The sequence below is a fragment of the Coregonus lavaretus genome (genome assembly GCF_964263955.1).
Source record: "Coregonus lavaretus genome assembly, chromosome: 27".
Classification (NCBI taxonomy): Eukaryota; Metazoa; Chordata; class Actinopteri; order Salmoniformes; family Salmonidae; genus Coregonus; species Coregonus lavaretus.
This window is the reverse complement of record NC_140014.1, coordinates 38444944-38468362: the sequence shown is the minus strand read 5'-3', so window position 1 is coordinate 38468362 and position 23419 is coordinate 38444944. Positions and strand designations below refer to the sequence as shown.

General features: G+C 46.2%; 1 protein-coding gene across 1 annotated transcript in view; it reads right to left on the bottom strand.

Moving 5' to 3' along the window:
• LOC311102996 (dynein axonemal heavy chain 6-like) overlaps window positions 1-23419 on the bottom strand; it is a gene marked incomplete at its 5' end in the record, with an annotated part of 87168 nt that overhangs the window by 18171 nt on the left and 45578 nt on the right. The window contains 20 exons of the mRNA XM_084144494.1: window positions 1389-1570; window positions 1754-1948; window positions 2102-2260; window positions 2428-2625; window positions 3676-3843; window positions 5190-5360; window positions 5615-5782; window positions 5951-6091; window positions 6848-6960; window positions 9024-9200; window positions 9445-9555; window positions 10028-10076; window positions 10512-10694; window positions 10943-11163; window positions 11383-11431; window positions 11710-11919; window positions 17636-17767; window positions 18502-18664; window positions 18867-18946; window positions 21989-22175. Of these exons, the coding sequence (XP_084000620.1) occupies window positions 1389-1570; window positions 1754-1948; window positions 2102-2260; window positions 2428-2625; window positions 3676-3843; window positions 5190-5360; window positions 5615-5782; window positions 5951-6091; window positions 6848-6960; window positions 9024-9200; window positions 9445-9555; window positions 10028-10076; window positions 10512-10694; window positions 10943-11163; window positions 11383-11431; window positions 11710-11919; window positions 17636-17767; window positions 18502-18664; window positions 18867-18946; window positions 21989-22175 (3057 nt within the window). The remainder of the gene's footprint in view (window positions 1-1388; window positions 1571-1753; window positions 1949-2101; window positions 2261-2427; window positions 2626-3675; window positions 3844-5189; window positions 5361-5614; window positions 5783-5950; window positions 6092-6847; window positions 6961-9023; window positions 9201-9444; window positions 9556-10027; window positions 10077-10511; window positions 10695-10942; window positions 11164-11382; window positions 11432-11709; window positions 11920-17635; window positions 17768-18501; window positions 18665-18866; window positions 18947-21988; window positions 22176-23419) is intronic.

Genomic DNA, 23419 nt, shown 5'->3' with positions numbered 1-23419 from the left:
ACGGAGGTTCACCTTCCAGCAGGACAATGACCCTAAGTATACTGCTAGAGCAACACTCAAGTGGTTTAAAGGGAAACATTTAAATGACTTGGAATGGCCTAGTCAAAGCCCAGACCTCAATCCAATTGAGAATCTGTGGTATGACTTAAAGATTGCTGTACACCAGCGGAACCCATCCAACTTGAAGGAGCTGGAGCAGTTTTGCCTTGAAGAATGGGCAAAAATCCCAGTGGCTAGATGTGCCAAGCTTATAGAGACATACCCCAAGAGACTTGCAGCTGTAATTGCTGCAAAAGGTGGCTCTACAAAGTATTGACTTTGGGGGGGTGAATAGTTATGCACGTTCAAGTTTTCAGTTTTTTTGTCTTATTTCTTGTTTGTTTCACAATAAAATATTTTGCATCTTCAAAGTGGTAGGCATGTTGTGTAAATCAAATGACACAAACCCCCCCCAAATCTATTTTAATTCCAGGTTGTAAGGCAAAATAGGAAAAATGCCATGGGGGATGAATCCTTTCGCAAGCCACTGTAGATATTGACAGTGTGGCATATTGATTCGTTGCCTCAAATCATTAATTCTACTTGGAAAATGTTTTGATCAGGTATATTTGACAACAATATTGTAACCCCCCCCACCCCCACCCCTTGAAAACTAAAGGCATGCTTAGGTGAAGAATTAAGCATGTTTTTGTTCACTTGCCTTATTTCTGAAATGTCGCTCTTTTCCAGAGCATCTAAAGCTGAAACTGCTTTCTCCAGCAGAGGTAAAACTTTATTCAAATATGCCGTGGCATCCTACAGTTTTACAACACGCAATGGGAACACATTATTTACATAAACAAAATGTTACTCACAGTCAACAGTCAACAGAGACCACATTTATCAAAGGGTATGTGTATGTAGTACTCTCACAAAATATATTTATGTTCACCTCACCTCTGCATATTCATGAACAATCTGTGTTTCTTGCATCATCATCTCTTCTTCCATTTTGACTATGGCTCGGACTTGTTCCACGGCTTGAGAATCCTCTTTTAGTTTTTCCATCAAGATCTCTATTTCCTGTCCAAAACACAATCAATCAGTCTCTCTGTCTCTGTCTCTGTCTCTGTCTCTCAAAATCTGAACACCCTATCTTGATATTCAATCTTCTGTTATTTACCTTTGACTTCTCCTCTATCTGTGGACCCAGAGCTAGCAGTTCCTCTTGCATGACAGTGACTAGAGATGTTGCCTCAGATAATATAGACAGTCCATTACTAAAGCGATCTCTGTGGGAAAAAACAGGCAATATACAGTATATTTAATATTACTCTCCACTCAGCAAACATAATTTCCAGTCACAACCAACAAATCAATCAATCAATAAATCAACCTCCAGCCTTTACCTGACATTATGGAGCTTAGAACCCTCTGAACGACACATCTTGGTGAAGGTGTCTATGTACTCGATGAAGGTGCTGGGCACAATGTAGTAGGGCCTTCTCATCTCCTGCAAGTACTGAGCTGCCATCTGGGTTGAGCTGTAGTGAATATCCACACACACTCTGGCTACCTTGTTCTGCAGGACCTGAAAGGTAGACAACTGGTGTTCCAGATTCTGGACCTAATCCTCATTCAATATGTAAAATTAACCTTCTTTTGTTTTGGGTTTATTTCATGTACATTTCATGTACACATAGAAGTTGAATTGTAGTACACATACAAATAGAGCTAATCTCATTATTATCTGGTGAATGGGGAACTACTGTACCTGTCCGAGCCAGTCAAAGTCGTCAGAGTTGATGTAGGTGCTGCTGGCTACCTGAAGCAGAGCCTCTCTAGACCACTCGCTGTACCAGTCTATGTTACAGCAGGAGAGCAGGGCCAGGTGAGCCCAACAGAACTGTCTCAGACGCATCCCAGCAGGGCTCAGGGCCAGGACGATGTGTAGTCTCTGCTGAACTTGCTAAAGAAGAAGAAGAAGAAGAAGTTGCTTGCAAACCAAGAAAAGTTGTTAAGACTTCATGGTCTGCATCGTGGCCTACATGGGGTCAAATGCTTCTTCTTAAACCATGACCTAAATCAACAAATCTACCGTGTAAATTCTACCGTACTGTACCTCTATGAAATAAGAGTACATCTCCTCTCTATTTTCACCCATAGAGCTCTCCATGGTTGACTTGAGATCCACAGTGATTGAATCAATCTCATCGTTGTCAAACAGGCCAGGGACATCTCCACATTTCAGAATGCAGTTCAGATCCTCAAGGACTGACTCCTTTGAACAAAAAAATAGAAAATATGTCACAGGTGATCAATGGAATGGACTACTTTTACTAACGATACTAATCTAGGGACCAGGCTAGCTAACGACAGTACGGAACAGATATGGACCAGGCTAGCTAATAATAGCACATCTGAACCAGGCTAGCTAATCTTCCTGACCTTGACGATGTCCGAGTCAGTGATGAGCAGCACGGTGTTTTTACGGTGGATCCCGGCCTGTCTGAACACCCTTTTCAGGTCATCTCTGAAGTCTGAGTAGCTGCAGTTCCGGCAGACAGACAGCCTGTAGAGATGGCTCCCAGACACATGACAGGCCAGAGTCACACACTCCTCCTTCCCTGTGCCATCCAGTCCAATCTACACAGAGGGAGCAAAGGGGTCAGTCATTATCACTAACCAATCAATTTATCAATCAATCAAATAGCAGGAAGGTGCAGTAGCCAATTGGGAACCTGAACAACATATTATTGAGCTATATGGTTTATCGTTCAGTTAGTATAGTATTGTTAAATTGTTAAAATGAAAACAGTTCTAATTCAAGTGAACAGGAGAGTCCACGCTACAACGATAACTACTAGAGTGGAGAATGGCAACGAGAGCTATCGTTTGGATCCCTTTCAGAGCCATTTTCCTTTTCCCTCCGACGATAAAACATTGACAACCAATCAAAAACAGGTTCTATTGAAGCGTTCTTGGCTGTAGGTGCACGAGGCTGCTCAGAGGGGAGAGAAGGCAGAGGGCATGGTAAGCTTGCCTGAATAACTGGGCATGTATGGGCGTACTGTTGGCCACATTAATTACATGTACATTGAAGTATTATTTGCAGTTGTCACTGTGACAATGAACACACCCTGAAGCACTGAACGATCTGTGTTACCATCTTATTACTGGGCCTACAGCTGCCACAGGATACGTTGATCAGTTGATTGACCGGTGTACTGCAGAATGATAAACGGTCCGCTGGTGTGGATGCTCGCCAACGTTTACAGTAATTTATCATTTATCGTTATAGTTATCGTCCTTGGTGTGAACGGCCCACTCTAAAAGAGAGCACACAGGCAAAGTGTCTCAGTGACATCAGAGGGCAGAGGTCTGAAAGGTGTGTACAGGACAGGTACCAGCATCATGTGTGCTCCCTTCAATCTGAAAACCCTGGCGGCTCTAGTGATGTGTTCCACTGCCTCCCTGAAAAACACCATGGGGAACTACACGCACACACACACACACACACACACACACACACACACACACACACACACACACACACACACACACACACACACACACGCACGCACGCACACACGCACACGCATCAGATTTACACAATACATTACTCTTATCGAAATTGCACATTGGTAGCTTACTGTACTGTAAAGCAATGTTCAGTGTGGCTAAGGTGAACTGTACCTGGGAGGCTTTTCTTCCATGTCTACCGTGACACTCCTCCAGTACAGCCTGTATCTTCTTAAACTCTGGCAGGTGCTTATAGATCCTAGAAGCAGTCGGGATGCTCATATCCAGGAAGTCTCCGAATGCTATGGGTTCTCTCATCAGTTCCTCCGGTAGCCAGGACACCTTAACAGTCATGCACAAACAATGGGTTCTCTCATCAGTTCCTCCGGTAGCCAGGACACCTTAACAGTCATGCACAAACAATGGGTTCTCTCATCAGTTCCTCCGGTAGCCAGGACACCTTAACAGTCATGCACAAACAATGGGTTCTCTCATCAGTTCCTCCGGTAGCCAGGACACCTTAACAGTCACGCACAAACAAGTTACAAGAAAAAGTCACTGTAAAGTCATTATACACTCAGTGGCCAGTTTATTAGGTACACAACCCCGTTCACGTAAATGGATCGCTCCTACAGACAGTGAGTCATGTGACCGTGGCATGCTATATAAAGCAGGCAGACAGGCATTGAGGCATTCAGTTATTATTCAATTGAACATTAGAATGGGCAAAACGAGTGAACTAAGCGACTTTGAGCGTGATATGATCGTCGGTGCCAGACGCGCCGGTTCCAGTATCTCAGAAACTGCCGGCATCCTGGGCTTTCCACGCATGACAGTGTCTAGGGTTTACCGAGAATGGTGTGACAAACAAAAAACATCCAGTCAGCAGCAGTCCTGTGGGCGAAAACAGCTAATTGATGAGAGAGGTCGAAGGAGAATGGGATGAATCATGCAAGCTAACAGGGAGGCCACAAACAGACAAATAACGGCGCAGTACAACAGTGGTGTGCAAAACGGCATCTTGGAAAGCACAATTTGTCAGTCCTTGTCACGGATGGGCTATTGCAGCAGATTACCACACCGGGTTTCACTACTATCAGCTAAAAACAAGAAGGCACACGATCACCAACACTGGACTATAGAGGAGTGGAAAAACATTGCCTGGTCCGACGAATCCCAGTTCCTGTTGCATCATGCTGATGGCAGGGTCAGGATTTGGCGTAAGCAGCATGAGACCATGGACCCATCCTGCCTGGTGTCAACGGTACAGGCTGGTGGCGGTGGTGTACTGGTGTGGGGAATGTTTTCCTGACACACCCTTGATACTAATTAAGCAACGTTTCCATGCACTGAAGAATTCAGGCTGTTCTTGAGGCAAAGAGGGGTCCGACCCGGTACTAGATGGTACCTAATAAACATATGTATTTGGTTGTCCCACCTATCTATCTGAAGAATGCACTAACTTTGAAAGTCGCTCTGGATAGGAGTGTCTGCTAAATGTAAAAACTAAATAATATAAAAACATGTAACACAGGAATCAAAACGTACATACGCTTGGCAGAAATGGATTACAGTAGAATGAAAAAGTACTCATTCTGAATGAGCTGAAGTATGTCTACGGTATACATTTCAGCATTTGAGTTACTGTGTACATGTGAGACCTCTCTGGACACATAGGCTACCAGTACCTTGAAATAACTGTGCAGCTCGTTGGACAGTATCTGATAGAACAGTTCTCTGTCCTGCTCATTGACCAGGGGGTCGTGGAAGACCCTGGAGGTCTCGTGGGAAAACAGGTAGGCTGCAGCCTCCTCTGAGTTCAGCTCAGAGTCGCTGGCCTGTATCAGGCCCTGAATCACCTATAGAGGGAACACAAAATGCATATCAGACAGTCAAGCACCTCTCTCCTCCGTACCTAAGCTAATCACTGTGTTTAATGAGTAAGGGGAGGTGCAGAATCACTCATCTTGATCACATAATGAGTAGTTATGTGCGGTGCAAGGTGACTTGTAGATCAGTGATTCTCCATCTGACTGTAATGTAGACGATCTTAAACACACACAATAATAAAAAGGCAGTAAAGAAGAGAAACCAAAGAGAATGTGTGTCTTACCTTGGACAGGTCTCTAAGGTTAAATGTGTAGTGGTATTTGGCTGGAGTGGGCATCATACGTTGACACATCTCATTGTAGACAGTGATGGAGGCGGAAACCAAGGCCTCTCTGCATTTACGCACCTCCTTGGAGAAATCTCTGATACCAAAGAACTTCCCGAGTTGGACCTGGTTGATATGGCAGACAGAAAGCATTGGTTTCAGGTACAAGACCTCCCCTAATTTGATATTACATAGCAACACCACTGCCACTTGACTGTCTCCACAGTCCAGAGACCCATATGACTACTATAGCATGTACTGCAGCTAATCCACTAAAGACTGAGGGGCAATGACCTGGAAGATGTGTTGCATGGTGTTGCTAGAGGGGTGTGGCAGCACCAGAACAGAGAAGTGTCTGAGAAGACGGGGGCTGAGGTTCTGACGGCCCCCACCCAGAGGGGCACAGGCCGCACACAGAGTCACATCCTGGATGCCCTGTAGAAACAGATATTTAAAAAATCATTGTTACAGTATATATTCATTATTAAGCGAGACCTGGGGCCTCCCGAGTGGCGCAGCGGTCTAAGGCACTGTATCACAGTTTTGAGGCGTCACAGCCGGCCATGACCGGGAGTCCAATAGGGCGGCGCAAATTGGCCCAGCGTCGTCCGGGTTAGGGGAGGGTTTGGCCGGGGGGCTTTCCTTGGCTCATCGCGCTCTAGTGACTCCTTGTGGCGGGCCGGGCGCCTGCAAGCTGACTTCAGTAGTCAGTTGAACAGTGTTTCCTCGAACACATTGGTGCGGCGGGTTAAGCAAGCGGGTGTTAAGAAGCAGTGCGGCTTGGCGGGTCATGATTCAGAGGACGCATGACTCGACCTTCGCCTCTCCCGAGCCCGTTGGGGAGCTGCAGCGATGAGACAAGATTGGATAGCAATTGGATACCACGAAATTGGGGAGAAAAAGGGGGTAAAAAAATAAAATAATAATACATTTGGGGGGACCTGGAGCTAACACACTGGCATACAAGTCATAGAGAGCACAAGAACATGGTTATGTGTACAGACTAGGCCTATTCATCACGGTTATGTGTACAGACTAGGCCTATTCATCACGGTTATGTATACAGACTAGGCCTGTCAAACAAGGAAGAAAATAAGCCTCTCTAGAACTCAGACAAACTCCATTTGCATCACGCATTACAGGGAAATGGTAGACATGAACTCTAATAACACCATGGCTAATGTATTGTACCTTCCAGGTGAGAGTCTTGGCATCAGATACTCCCTGGAGCTCGATGAACTGGCGAATCAACTCCATGGAAGGCTGGGCGCCATAACTATCAAGTGTTGGCATATTCAAATCATCTACAAACACCAAGACTTGAGGAGAGAAACATACAACATCCAAGCTGATTCTGCATCCATCTTTTGAATCATTTAGAGTACTTAAAATGTTAATTATCAGACATGTTTATGTAATGGCATTTTGCTCACCGACTTATTTTTGGGTGCACCAAGGTTATTTTTGCCTTTCTTGACGAGGTTTTGTAACACGTGTGCCTGTATGTAGGCAGTGCTTGTATGAGCGGTGCACTGGAGGGTACAGGTCAGGATTCCTGAGGATTCTGAGGTGTGGCTGGAACTACGCATCCCGCTCAACACTCCAAACGGCATGCTGCTCAACAAGCCACCTGGGAAATACCTACTTTTTAGCCAATTTCTCAGAAATTAGGTATCAATATTTATGGTTTTAATTATTAGGGCAACAGTAAATTGTTCAGATTAAAAGATTAAGTGTTTTTTCAGGCAAAGGGTTGGATTATAGTCAGACTACTAAGACTATTCACTAGTACTACTCACTAGTTAAGCTCACTACTACTAATGACTACTAGATAGTCCTGACTTATTGTACTGTACTTTGTCTTAACCTTACTTAATGAATCACCGCCTGTAGACTTATCTACATCTCCCCCAAAGACAGCTGTCAGCAAGTTAACATCCTCCAACAAGCTGGAGAAAAGATACAGTACATTAGGTTGCTGGTTCGCATCAGTCTCTCAGCCTCTCTGGGCCTTTCTTACACAATAATACTGTAGCTCACTGTCTTTCTCAACATACTTTTTACAAGATCAAAAATAGAGAATCATGTTTTACGCTAGCTTTACCTGGCTGTCTTGGCTTGGTTGTGTAGAAAGACTTGTCCCAGTATAGTCCCTTGTTTCACCATTTCTCCTCCGTCTTTCTGTAGTTTCTTTAGAATGCTTTGGATGAGAATTGTTTTTCCAACTCCAGAATCCCCTAACAGTCAATACAAACATCATTAACTCCAGAATCCCCTAACAGTCAATACAAACCTCATTAACTCCAGAATCCCCTAACAGTCAATACAAACCTTTTTAACTCCAGAATCCCCTAACAGTCAATACAAGCCTCATTAACTCCAGAATCCCCAAACAGTCAATACAAACCTCATTAACTCCAGAATCTCCTAACAGTCAATACAAACCTCATTAACTCCAGAATCCTCTAACAGTCAATACAAACCTCATTAACTCCAGAATCCCCTAACAGTCAATACAAACCTCACTAACTCCAGAATACCCTAATAGTCAAAACAAACCTCATTAACTCAAGAATCCCCTAAGTCAATACAAACCTCATTAACTCCAGAATCTCCTAACAGTCAATACAAACCTCATTAACTCCAGAATACCCTAATAGTCAAAACAAACCTCATTAACTCCAGAATCCCCTAATAGTCAAAACAAACCTCATTAACTCAAGAATCCCCTAAGTCAATACAAACCTCATTAACTCCAGAATACCCTAATAGTCAAAACAAACCTCATTAACTCAAGAATCCCCTAAATCAATACAAACCTCATTAACTCCAGAATCTCCTAACAGTCAATACAAACCTCACTAACTCCAGAATACCCTAATAGTCAAAACAAACCTCATTAACTCCAGAATCCCCTAACAGTCAATACAAACCTCATTAATTCCAGAATCCCCTAACAGTCAATACAAACCTCATGAACTCCAGAATCCCCTAACAGTCAATACAAACCTCATTAATTCCAGAATCCCCTAACAGTCAATACAAACCTCATTAATTCCAGAATCCCCTAACAGTCAATACAAACCTCACTAACTCCAGAATCCCCTAATAGTCTAAACAAACCTCATTAACTCCAGAATCCCCTAATAGTCTAAACAAACCTCATTAACTCCAGAATCCCCTAATAGTCCATTTAAACTTCATATGAGACCTGTTAAATCTCTTTAATGAAAAACAAGTTGGTTAAAGACAAAAACAAAATCTGTCAAGAATATGATTAGTAAGCAACAGGCATGTATTTGGGGGGGTGGTGGGGGGGTGATCCTATAGTCTTATATAATACAGAGTGAAATCTTGACTGAATCACCTGTGAGAAGTACTGGTTGTTTGTTGAGCAGCAGAAGGCTCATTAGAAATGAGTAGCGGACAGTGTCATTGCTGCAGATGGGGCCTGATCTCAGAAAGCTGGTGGTATATGTTGTGTTAGACTCTCCCAGGACTCCTCCCAACTGCAACGATTCAGAACCTGAGGATGTGTTCAGTCCTGAGGAAATGAACGTATACTGTACAAACACAGTCCCTAGCCTTTAATGCTGTTGTTTTAATGCTTTTGTTTTGAAAGCTGTTGTTTCAATGTGAGAGCTTTGGTGATTATGATTTCCAGTGAAATGACATATGGAAAATAAACTTGAAACTCATTGTAACACTCTTGAACTGTACGATTGAAAAGTGCATGTATGAATGCTTGATGCACTCCAGGGAAGGTAAAGGTGTGAGCAGACCTTTACGTATGAGACTCTCGGTGCTAGGAACCAACTCATCCCAGGAAACGAAGGCACCTGTCTGTAGATCCACAAAGTAGTTGAAGATCATACGATTCCCCGCCGGTAAAGACACACCTGAAATATTCAGAGACAAAATAGAAAATATAATGGACACTATAGCATTATTTATTTTTTAATTCGTCAGGGACCATGTACAACATGTCACTGCACCAGATTTAGCTAGATAGCTCTGTAGTCCCTGGACATTATTCATTATTATATTCACATACCGCAAGGCGCGCCTTCAAACAACTCGTGGATCAGGTTTTTGAATGCGTGTGCAACATTGACGAGGTGACAGCTTTTGTCTTTAGTAGTAAGTGGGGAATCTTCATAGTCATCTAGATGGTTTAGGACTCCTCCCACTGCCCAGGCGTATGAAAAGACAAACAGCTTCCCAAGAAGAATCGTGAGTTTTTCTGGTTTTTTCTGTAGAAACCACTTGTTATCCTCCCTACGACAGATTGGAAATATATAGTAACTTTACCAAAGCTGAACCAAGATAATATAGTAACTACAAACAGCAATAGATTTAATTTACACTTACCCTTTTCCCGTGGACTCAATGTCTGCAGAGGTCTTCCCAATGTCTTCCTCTGACAATGTCTCAAGATTTAGTCCTGTGACACCACAGAATGAAAATTAGATCAAAGTTATTGAAAGTCTACATAAGAAACAATACAACATCCACACGGACAGACAGAGAAGAAGAAGAAGAAGAAGAAGAAAGAAGAAGAAGAAGAAGAAGAAGAAGAAGAAGAAGAAGAAGAAGAAGAAGAAGAAGAAGAAGAAGAAGAAGAAGAAGAAGAAGAAGAAGAAGAAGAAGAAGAAGAAGAAGAAGAAGAAGAAGAAGAAGAAGAAGAAGAAGAAGAAGAAGAAGAAGAAGAAGAAGAAGAAGAAGAAGAAGAAGAAGAAGAAGAAGAAGAAGAAGAAGAAGAAGAAGAAGAAGAAGAAGAAGAAGAAGAAGAAGAAGAAGAAGAAGAAGAAGAAGAAGAAGAAGAAGAAGAAGAAGAAGAAGAAGAAGAAGAAACTGTGGACATCTCTGGGATCTGGATGTTGAGCAGCTTCTGGTGCTTCTTGACAAAGTTCAACCCCTGGGTGATGCTGTTGTCAAAGAGCTGCTGGATGTGGATCCTTCCCTCTCTGCTCAGCTGTCTGGGCAGCTGGGACAGCCAGCGCCTCACGTACGGCTTCCAGCCCAGGTCGACTGGATCCTGTAGTGGCGAAAAAAATAGTTTATATACTCAAAATATTCTAACTTAGTATAACAAACTACTGTAGTTAGTACATTAGATGAAAACCTATAACAGATTGGGGTCCAGTTTCCCAGACACAGATTAGGCCTAATCTTGGACCGGAGGACACTTGCAATGGAGATTCTCCAGGACGAGAATTCATCTGAGTCCGGGGAACCATTCTGAAGAGTAGGTTTGGTTGAACATAATGCATCTTGACACAGTACCATGTAGACCATGGCACAGCGGCTGATGGTAGCAGGGGTGGCCTGGCTGAGAGTATCCACTTCAAACAGGAACCTGATGCCATCTGGCAGGCTGATCCTCTCTCCGTTCGCCAGGCACAGTGTCTTGTTGTCGTCCAACACAGTGTTCAGGTTCTCGACCCACAGGATATCCACTGGGCCGTCCATTATGAGCCAACGCCAGTTGTCAACCATGGAGTTATCTAAGAAATAAGAAAGAGACATTTAAAATATATATATATTTCTGAATGATAACATGGTCAAATGTTGTGTGATACTATACTGTGTGATAAACACAAGCAGAGTTCATTAAGACATACGCTGATAACTGTTGGGTGTGATAAACACAAGCAGAGTTCATTAAGACATACGCTGATAACTGTTGGGTGTGATAAACACAAGCAGAGTTCATTAAGACATACGCTGATAACTGTTGGGAGGTGAGGGTGTAGTGGAATCACTCGAAACATCCTGAAAGGGAAGACAGAGAGCATGTGTGGCCAATGTTACCAGCGTAAATGACAGCATCCTTGGAATGAATGATTATGAACAATGAATAGCAATTAAAACAAATGGTGCTTAACTCTTCCTAGCAATGATTTTAAAGATGCCGGCTATTTTGAGATTTTATTTGCAAGGACTGTGATCGTTGTTTTACCTATTTCAGTTGAATGCCCAACTGAAAGGTAGTTTAGTCTGGATAAGAGCATCTTCTAAACTACTAAAATGTAAATGCAATTAGCACTCACTGAAGAGGAGGTGTTCCTCCTCTCGCTGTCTTTGGAAGTCTTGTTCTCTTGTTTGAAGAGTTGTTTAGCGTAGGTTCTGACTGCAGAGGCGAACAGGCCATCTGACCACTCCAGAGTGTTGGGGTCTATCTGGCCGTACAACTCTCCAAAGCTCACACACTTGGGGTTGATGGTGAAGCTTTCCACATGGACCTCTGAGCTCGGTGCCAACTACCCAACGGAAGTTAAGAGACACATCAAACAAATGAAAGAAGCACAGCAATCAATTACAGGGGTTGGCAAGACAGCACAAACATATTTGGGACCAGGCTATTCAATAAAGGCATAACCTATTTTTAAAGGTGCTATATGCAGAAATCGCTACGCCATTTCCTGGTTGCTAAAATTCTAATAATTTCAGTTTATGTGACAAAACAAAAAATGTATAGTGTAGATAATCATTGTACCATCTGAACCGCTGTGAAATATATTTCAATAACCAAAAATATTGTATTTTTAACTGTTTGAAGCTGGTGTACAATACCAAAAACAAAACTTAAGAACGGGAAGCATAGAAATAAAGCTCATAGAACAGATCTACCTCTTCTTAGACTTGCTTTCAATGAGAATGACAGATCTATAACTCACATTTCTATGTGAATTTGGTCGGGTCACCCAAAAAGTTACATATTGCAGCTTTAAACAACACACACAAACATACTCTCTAACACTTCCATTCTGAAAGGAATCAAATCTACACCAGTTGAGCTGCCGTGGCATGTTCAAACACACTTAAAAACATTCACTGACAAATGTTCCGTTCCCCAGTTTCTGTGTTGTGGTTTGTGTATTTTCATGTGAGCGGCAGGCGAGGTGAGTAGTCATGCTGTACTTCGCTCCGCAGGTAATATGACACATTACATTACAATGGAACGATTTGATTAGTGTAATGTTAGCTAGCTACATAGTTGTATTTGTATCAAAGATAAAGGTGTAGTATAGAGAAACTATCGAGGTTATTCGTTCGCAGCGACGCCGTTTTTCAAACAAAGTCAACACCGCAGCTAGCTAGCCAACACTACCAGCTAGCAGTACTGTAGCAACTAAATACAATATCCTTTTAGCCAGCTACATTCGTTCGCAGCGACGCCGTTTTTCAAACAAAGTCAACACCGCAGCCATTGCTAGCTAGCCAACGCTACCAGCTAGCAGTACTGTAGCAACTAAATACAATATAATTTTAGCCAGCTACATTCGTTCGCAGCGACGCCGTTTTTCAAACAAAGTCAACACAGCAGCCATTGCTAGCTAGCCAACACTACCAGCTAGCAGTACTGTAGCAACTAAATACAATATAATTTTAGCCAGCTACATTCGTTCGCAGCGATGCCGTTTTTCAAACAAAGTCAACACCACAGCCATTGCTAGCTAGCCAACACTACCAGCTAGCAGTACTGTAGCAGCTAAATACAATATAATTTTAGTCAATGAGAATTTTGCAACATAAAGCTTCCCTTTCTGAACATTCGAGATGTGTAGTCCACTTGTGTAGCTAGCATGACTGACTTTGTGCTAGCTAGCCAACGTTTAATTATTGCTGCGTTATGAAAGGAACTAGACACGGACACGAATTATCTGTTTAGTGTGTTAACACACTATTGGTAGTTTGTTGTAACCATGTATTGGTGCTAAACCGTGTGTTATTGGATGCTAGCATGCTAGTTAGCTATGGCGTCATAGGATACGGTGCCCTGGGCGGTTTTCATGGAAGAATACTGTACCAAGTTAGCTAGCTGAATAAAGTAAGTTAGAGTCTATTCCTAGAAACATTGAACCGCTGTAGTTTCCAACAATTATAATTTCTAAAGTGGAAGTTGGGAGAGTTATATTCGGGTGTTTCAGTGAAACAATTATAGTTTCTGAGGTGGAAGTTGGGAGAGTTATATTTGGGAGTTGTGGTGAGCTCTCTCCTTTCCCAGATGTTTAGTTCATTTCATTCCGATCTCCTCTGCATTATTGTAGCCATTTGCTGCAGCCTGTCAACTATGCCTCTGCCTATCCCTGTTCTCTCCTCTCCGCACAGGCTACACAAACGCCTCACACCGCGTGGCTGCTGCCTCTCTAACCTGGTGGTCCCTGCACGCACCACCCACCTGGAGTTCCAGGTCTCAGGCAGCCTCTGGAACTGCCGTTCTGCTGCCAACAAGGCAGAGTTCATCCCAGCCTATGCTACCCTCCAGTCCCTCGACTTCTTGGCGCTGACGGAAACATGGATTACCACTGAAAACACTGCTACTCCTACTGCTCTCTCCTCGTCTGACCATGTGTTCTCGCATACCCCGAGAGCATCTGGTCAGCGGGGTGGTGGCACAGGAATCCTCATCTCTCCCAAGTGGACATTCTAAATTTTTCCCCTAACCCATCTGTCTATCTCCTCATTTGAATTCCATGCTGTCACAGTCACTAGCCCATTTAAGCTTAATATCCTTGTCATCTATCGCCCTCCAGGTTCCCTTGGAGAGTTCATCAATGAGCTTGACAAGTTCCTTTCCTGAGGATGGCTCACCCCTCACAGTTCTGGGGGATTTCAACCTCCCTACGTCTACATTTGACTCATTTCTCTCTGCCTCCTTCTTTCCACTCCTCTCCTCTTTTGACCTCACCCTCTCACCGTCCCCCCCTACTCACAAGGCAGGCAATACGCTTGACCTCATCTTTACTAGATGCTGTTCTTCTACTAATCTCACTGCAACTCCCCTCCATGTCTCCGGCCACTACTTTGTATCCTTTTCTCTCTCGCTCTCCTCCAACACTACTCACTCTGCCCCTACACAGATGGTAATGCACCGCCGCAACCTTCGCTCTCTCTCTCCCGCTACTCTCTCCTCTTCCATCCTATCATCTCTTCCCTCTGCTCAATCCTTCTCCCTCCAATCTCCTGATTCTGCCTCCTCAACCCTCCTCTCCTCCCTTTCTGCATCCTTTGACTCTCTATGTCCCCTATCCTCCCGGGCCGGCTCGGTCCTCCCCTCCAGCTCCATGGCTTGATGACTCATTGCGAGCTCACAGAACAGAGCTCCGGGCAGCTGAGCGGAAATGGAAGAAAACTAGACTCACTGCGGACCTGGCATCTTTTCACTCCCTCCTCTCTACATTTTATTCATCTGTTTCTGCTACTAAGGCCACTTTCTACCACTCTAAATTCCAAGCATCTGCCTCTAACCCTAGGAAGCTCTTTGCCACATTCTCCTCCCTGCTGAATCCAATATAACTTCGTCAACCACTTTGAAAAGAAGGTTGACGACATCTGATCCTCGTTTGTTAAGTCAAATGACACTGCTGGTCCTGCTCACACTGCCCTACCCTATGCTTTGACTTCATTCTCCCCTTTCTCTCCAGATAAAATCTTGCGACTTGTGACTGCAGGCTGCCCAACAAACTGCCCGCTTGACCCTATCCCCTCCTCTCTTCTCCAGACCATCTCCGGTGACCTTCTCCCCCACCTCACCTCGCTGATCAACTCATCCTTGACCGCTGGCTATGTCCCTTCCGTCTTCAAGAGAGCGAGAGTTGCACCCCTTCTCAAAAAACCAACACTCGATCCCTCTGATGTCAACAACTACAGACCAGTATCCCTTCTTTCTTTTCTTTCCAAAACTATTGAGCGTGCCGTCTTCAGCCAACTCTCTTGCTATCTCTCTCAGAATGACCTTCTTGATCCAAACCAGTCAGGTTTCAAGACTGGTCATTCAACTGAGACTGCTCTTCTCTGTGTCACGGAGGCTCTCCGCACTGCTAAAGCTAACTCTCTCTCCTCTGCTCTTGTCCTTCTAGACCTGTCTGCTGCCTTTGATACTGTGAACCATCAGATCCTCCTCTCCACCCTCTCCGAGCTGGGCATCTCCGGCGCGGCTCACTCTTGGATTGCGTCCTACCTGACCGGTCGCTCCTACCAAGTGGCGTGGCGAGAAGCTGTCTCCGCACCACGTGCTCTCACCACTGGTGTCCCCCAGGGCTCAGTTCTAGGCCCTCTCCTATTCTCGCTATACACCAAGTCACTTGGCTCTGTCATATCCTCACATGGCCTCTCCTATCATTGCTACGCTGACGATACACAACTAATCTTCTCCTTTCCCCCTTCTGATAACCAGGTGGCGAATCGCATCTCTGCATGTCTGGCAGACATATCAGTATGGATGACGGATCACCACCTCAAGCTGAACCTTGGCAAGACGGAGCTGCTCTTCCTCCCGGGGAAGGACTGCCCGTTCCATGATCTCGCCATCACGGTTGACAACTCCGTTGTGTCCTCCTCCCAGAGTGCGAAGAGTCTTGGCGTGACCCTGGACAACACCCTGTCGTTCTCCGCTAACATCAAGGCGGTGACCCGATCCTGTAGGTTCATGCTCTACAACATTCGGAGAGTACGACCCTGCCTTACACAGGAAGCGGCACAGGTCCTAATCCAGGCACTTGTCATCTCCCGTCTGGATTACTGCAACTCGCTGTTGGCTGGGCTCCCTGCCTGTGCCATTAAACCCCTACAACTCATCCAGAATGCCGCAGCCCGTCTGGTGTTCAACCTTCCCAACCTTCTCACGTCACCCCGCTCCTCCGCACACTCCACTGGCTTCCAGTTGAAGCTTGCATCTGTTACAAGACCATGGTGCTTGCCTATGGAGCTGGGGAACGGCACCTCCGTACCTTCAGGTACTGATCAGTCCCTACACCCAAACGAGGGCATTGCGTTCATCCACCTCTGGCCTGCTGGCTCCCCTTCCTCTGCGGAAGCATAGTTCCCGCTCAGCCCAGTCAAAACTGTTCGCTGCTCTGGCACCCCAATGGTGGAACAAGCTCCCTCACGACGCCAGGACAGCGGAGTCACTCACCACCTTCCGGAGACATTTGAAACCCCACCTCTTTAAGGAATACCTGGGATAGGATAAAGTAATCCTTCTACCCCCCACCCAAAAAAAAATAACATTGTAAAGTGGTTATCCCACTGGCTATAAGATGAATGCACCAATTTGTAAGTCGCTCTGGATAAGAGCGTCTGCTAAATGACGTAAATGTAAATGTATGTATTTCAGGAAATGGGTTCCTGAAATTCCCCAACAAGCAGCTGATTGGTCAATGAACATTGATGATTGGAGAGCTGACCCCGCGCCCTCGTCAGGACGCAGCTGTCTCCAATTACCAACTCCTTCTGAAGCTATATAAGCCCCAGTTCTGTTGCTCAGAAGGGGGGGGGGGCAGAGATGAGAGAGATGGCTAATGGCTGAAAGTTATAGCATGTTGGTTGTTGCTAAGACATTTGGTATGTACTGTGTAGTTGTTGCTAAGACATTTGTTATGTACTGTGTAGTTGTTGCTGTGAGAGCTGATTGTAATGTTTTGTGTTAGTTTGTTGCTCAGAGAGTTTCTTTAATGTCCTGAGTTAGTTTTTTTCTCAGGTTTTGTTGTGAACCAGTTTGTGTTATTCTGTTTTATTTGTTCCCAAGGGGGGAAGGGGAAGGCACCTAGGGAGTGCTTAGGCAAGAGGCCCCGCGGGCATACATTACCCGTAGAAGTTGACTGTCTATGCACACTAGGAAAGACCTGGGCGGACCATCCCTTGTATTTTGGTTAGTGCACCAGGTGGTGCTAGTTAAGTAAGTAGTGGGTAGGCAGGTAAGGTAGGAGAGGGGGCTTTGATATTTACTTTCTTTGCTTTGGTTCCGTCCAGCCCTTTTTCCCCAAACTTACCGTGCGAAGGAATAAATTCACTGTTAACGGTATTCTCTGCCTTTTGTCATCCTTACTCACACCTACAGTTCCATACCTCTTTCACACCACGGAGAGTTGAGTTGTAGCAGGGGGTTGCGTTCCCTCTTCCGAGAGGAGTGCGTAACAACAGATGTTATCTTTTCAGTAAACGATCTGAAGTGTCTAAAGAGATGTGCAGTACCTGCATAAAGACGCTGGTCCTCCTGTGGACTTCAGACAGAGAGGGCAGCAGGTGTAGAGCGTGCTGCAGGATGAGTCTCACTGTTGTCTTCCCTCCTCCTGTAGGAGCAATCAACATCACCCCTCCTCGAGCCTGCAACATCAACATTTAAGTTGAATGATATTGTATTGTAATCACAATATCAACAGGTCATATTTGTGGGGTCCATACTTAAAAACTCTTGCTTAAACCTCAGGTGTAGTCCTTATGGAATAAAAATGCTAGGTGTTAGCTTTTCCCATCGGAAAACGTGTCACACTTAGCCACTAGCTGACCCGCATTATTATTTCCGTTAACAAATACTGCTTCAGCCAACTAAAGAAGAAGACGTAGTTGGACGTGATTTAACACTTTTTCATGAAAGAGTCCTTAACAGAAGTCATTGGTTGATTCGTTATTTGTTCCCGGAAATACAAGTAACTTGTGGTAGCTAGGCGGCTAATTCTGACATGTTTTCCAATGGGAAAAGCTAACACCTAGCATTTTTTGTTCCAGAAGGTTTACATCTGAGGCTTAAGCAAGAGTTTGAAAGTATGGACCCAGGATGTTTAAGAAACCAAATACTGACCAGAATCTGGCTATACAGCTGTGTAACCTTCTCTGCTTGATTTGGCCATTGTTGAAATCCAAGCATCTCTGTAGCCTTCGCTATGGCAATCTAGAGAGAAGATACAAGTATATTACATTAATTTATACCACAACAAAATTATTGTCAAGTCCAACCAAAACTACATGCAGCCAGGTGATCTAACCAAGTTCCATTTACTTTACCAGAACAACCACCAACTACACCGGACTGTGTGTGTGTACACGTGACAAGGAATTACCTCTAGTTTAGGATGGATCGTTTTGGGATTGACGATGCCAGGAAAGAGATCCTCCATGATGCTTTTAAACAGAGGAACGTCCTCAGGAACCAGCTTGGGTAAGTTAGAGTCTTGTAAAGCACAGATCAGAACGCAGCATTCCTCCTCTGGGGTCAGGCCACACCTGGAATATCACACCGCCTTTACTCACAACGTTTTCACAACAACAACAACAACTCCAGTATGGTTACTGGCAAGTTGAGATGAATGAGAGAAGCAAAGAGAATATGGTAGTGACCAGTGACACAGCCTTTTGGTTGTACCAATTCAAGGGAATGCCTTTTGGCCTCAAGAATGCAGAGGATTCTTGTTTCTTTAATACTTACGACAGCACTGCAAATCTTCTCTTCTGACCAGCGAGAACTAGCACTGACTTTATGGCTCTCATTCCAAAATCATAATGGTCCTAGAGTACAGTAGAACCACAAAAGGAAGGGAAAAAAACACAAAGACAAAATGGAGGACATAAGACATCAACCCAGGAGACTCATTTTGAGCAGGTAATTTTTTCGATTATCGAATCTGCTTTCCCTGTGGTATTAGGTATCCCTTGGCTAGCACTCCACAACCCCACCTTCTCATGGCCGCAGAGGGCTCTCACGGGGTGGTCGCGAGAGTGTCAGGGTAGGTGTCTAGATGCATTCCCCCTGAATACCTCGATCTGGCGCAAGCGTTCTCTAAAACGCAGGCGACTAAATTACCACCTCATCGGGTGGGGGATTGCGCGATAAACCTCAGGGTAGACGCTGTACCTCCCAGGAGACATATATACCCCCTGTCACAGGCTGAAACGGTGGCTATGGAAACATATGTCACTGAGTCCCTGCGCCAGGGGTATATACACGTCCCTCCACTTCACCCACCTCCTCGAGTTTCTTCTTTGTGAAGAAGAAGGACGGAGGTCTGCGCCCATGCATTGATTATCGACCACTGAACAGGGAGACGATAAGATTTAGTTATCCTCTCCCCCTCATTCCTTCGGTGATTGAATCAATGCATGGGGCGCGCTTCTTCACCAAATTAGATCTCAGGGTGCGTACAACCTGGTGCGTATCCGAGAGGGAGATGAGTGGAAGACAGCATTCAGCACAACCACGGGGCATTATGAATACCTGGTGATGCCCTATGGTTTGATGAATGCTCCCTCAGTTTTCCAGTCCTTTGTGAACGAGGTGTTTCGGGACATGCTTGGTCGCGGTGTAGTGGTCTACATCGATGACATCCTGGTGTATTCCTCTACGCGCGCCGAGCATGTGTCCCTGGTTCGCAAGGTGCTGGCCCGACTGTTGGAAAATTACCTTTATGCTAAGGCAGAGAAGTGTATGTTTTTCCAGCAGTCCGACTCCTTCCTTGGATACCGCATTTCCACCTCAGGTGTGGAGATGGAGGGAGATCGCATTTCAGCCGTGCGTAATTGGCCAACTCCAACCACGGTTAAGGAGGTGCAGCGCTTCCTTGGCTTTGCCAACTACTATCAGAGGTTTACCCGGGGCTTTGGCAAGGTCGCAGCCTTTGGCAAGGTCGCAGCTCCCATTACCTCCCTGTTGAAGCGTGGGCCGTCCCGGCTCCGCTGGTCTGCTGAGGCTGACCTGGCCTTCAGCAAACTGCGGGGTCTGTTCACCTCAGCCCCAGTACTGGCCCACCCAGATTCATCACTACCATTCGTAGTGGAGGTGGATGCGTCCGAGGTTGGGATAGGAGCTGTCCTGTCTCAACGCTCGGGTACGCCACCCAAGCTCCGCCCCTGTGCCTTCTTCTCTAAGAAGCTCAGCCCGGCGGAGCAGAACTACGACGTTGGTGATCGGGGGCTGTTGGCTGTTGTCCGAGCCTTGACCATGTGGAGGTAGGCTCTGTCGTAGCCGGCCGTGACCGGGAGACCCATGGGGCAGCGCACAATTGGCCCAGCGTCGTCCAGGATAGGGGAGGGAATGGCCGGCAGGGATGTAGCTCAGTTGGTTGAGCATGGCGTTTGTAACGGCAGGGTTGTGGGTTCATTTCCCACGGGGGGCCAGTAAAAAAATATATATATATAAAAAAATAATAATAATAATAATAATAATGATGTATGCACTCACTAACTGTAAGTCGCTCTGGATAAGAGCGTCTGCTAAATGACTAAAATGTATCTGATTTATCCATGATCATCTGATCTTCTGGGCATACACGTCACCCTCCTCTTGTCACCCAGGTATCGGCCGTACAGTGTGCTGCTTGAGCGGAAAGTACTGGTGGCCTACCTTGGCTAAGGACGTGAGGGTGTACGTCTCCTCCTGCTCAGTGTGCGCCCAGAGTAAGGCACCTAAGCACCTCCCAACGGGTAAGCTACAACCATTACCAGTTCCACAACGACCATGGTCTCATCTTAGTATTGATTTTCTGACTGATCTTCCCCTCTCCCAAGGTAACACCACCATCCTGGTCGTTGTGGACCGCTTCTCCAAGTCCTACCACCTCCTTTCTCTGCCCGGTCTCCCCACGGCCCTGCAGACTGCGGAGGCCCTGTTTACTCATGTCTTCCGGCACTACGGGGTGCCAGAGGATATTGTGTCCGACCGAGGTCCCCAGTTCACGTCCAAGGTTTGGAAGGCGTTCATGGAACGTCTGGGGGTCTCGGTCAGCCTGACCTCTGGGTTCCACCCCGAGTCAAATGGGCAGGTGGAACGAGTAAATCAGGATGTGGGTAGGTTCCTGCGGTCCTACTGCCAGGACCGGCCGGGGGAGTGGTCGGTGTTCTTGCCATGGGCAGAATATGCCCAGAACTCTCTCCACCTCTCCTCTACTAACCTAACGCCATCCTGGATTCGAGGCATCGGGTGGGGTGCCTTCAGTACCTTGTGGAGTGGGAGGGGTACGGTCCGGAGGAACGGTGCTGGGTTCCGGTGAGGGATATCCTCGATCCCTCCTTGTTCGGGCAGTCTTCGGCATTCGTCGTCACTGGAGTACTAACCACTGCCGCCCGAATCATCATCACAATTGTCTTGTCTCGTTATCACACACACCTGGTTCTAATCCCCTAATTAGTCTGTGTATACGTGTTCCCTCTGACCCCTTGTCCTTGTGGGTGATTGTTTATTGTGAAGGTTAGTGAAGCTCGGTGGAGCTCGTGTATTTTGTTCGACGGGAGTATTTTCCTGTGTGCCTTGTATTTTCCAGTGCACCTGTTTTGTGACCTGGAGTGTGTTTGACGCAGTTCTGCGTAAACCTGTATTTTGCGGATTAAAGCCTGTTATTCTGTGATTTACCCTCCTGCGCCTGACTCCTTCAACACCACCTCATCACTGTTCCAGGTAGACCCTCTGTAGAAAGGGTTCTACATGGAACCCAAAAGGGTTCTACCTGCAACCAAAAATAGTTATTCAAAGGTTTCTCCTATGGGGACAGCCAAAGAACCCTTTAAGGTTCTAGATACACTCTTAGAAAAAAAAGGTGCTATGTATGTAAGTCCAACCTGCTGAGACAGCTGCTTGCTGGCGAGCTGGTAGAGGTTGACGATCTTCCTGGACAGTGATTTGGCTGATTTGAAGCCCTCAGAGAACAACATGATCTCAGCAATCAGGTCAAAGTCAGGTACCATCATAGAGACAGGCCGGAACAGGGACTTTAGGTTGTCAGGTAGATCCACTCGACCTTTGCAACTGAAAGAGAGAGGTCAACTGTCAAGAATCCGTTTTCGTTCCTGTCATAAGGTGCTGAAGGTGGGTGTGGTGTAGGAATCAGGCGCAGGACGCAGAGGCTCAGTTCAAAGGCTTTAGTGCAAAATTCACACAAGCAAACGCACAATAAGCCTGAAGGCGAATACCAGGCGCACACAGGCGACAAAATAAACTGCGCACAAAACATGTGCAAAGAAACTACTCCAAACACTGGAGGGAAAATGTAGCTCCAACACGTAACAGAGGCGCAATCACACACAAACACAGACACACACAACGAGAACTAAATAGAACACTAACGAGGACTAACTAGACACAGGTGTACAACATTAAGACCAAACCAAACGAACATGAAACATAGATCGGTGGCAGCTAGTACTCCGGGGACGACGACCGCCGAAGCCTGCCCGAACCAGGAGGAGGAGCAGCCTCGGCCGAAACCGTGACAGTACCCCCCCCCCTTGACGCGCGGCTCCAGCCGTGCGCCGACCCCGGGGACGACCTCGGGGACGACCAGGAGGACGCGGAGCAGGGAGCGCGGGATGGTCCCGGTGGAACTCCGACAGGAGAGATGGGTCTAGGATGTCCCTCCGCGGCACCCAGCACCGCTCCTCCGGGCCGTACCCCTCCCACTCCACGAGATACTGGAGACCCCCCATCCGGCGTCTGGAGTCCAAGATGGACCGAACGGTGTATGCCGGAGCCCCCTCGATGTCCAATGGGGGCGGAGGAGTCTCTCCTATCTCATTGTCCTGGAGTGGACCAGCTACCACCGGCCTGAGAAGAGACACATGGAACGAGGGGTTAATATTCTTATATTCAACAGGTAGATATAACTTATAACACACCTCGTTCAATCTTCTCAGGACTTTAAAGGGCCCCACAAACCGCCGACCCATGTTTCCGGCAGGGCAGGCGGAGGGGTAGGTTTCTGGTAGAGAGCCAGACTCGATCTCCGGGTGCGTACACCGGCCCCTCACTGCGGTGGAGATCGGCGCTCGCCTTGTGACGACGGACGGCCCGCTGCAGGTGGACGTGGGCAGCGTTCCACGTCTCTTCCGAGCGCCTCATCCAATCATCCACCGCAGGCGCCTCGATCTGGCTCTGCTGCCACGGTGCCAGAACCGGCTGGTAACCTAATATACATTGGAAAGGGGTTAGGTTGGTAGAGGAGTGGCGGAGAGAATTCTGGGCCATCTCGGCCCAGGGAATGTAACGCGCCCACT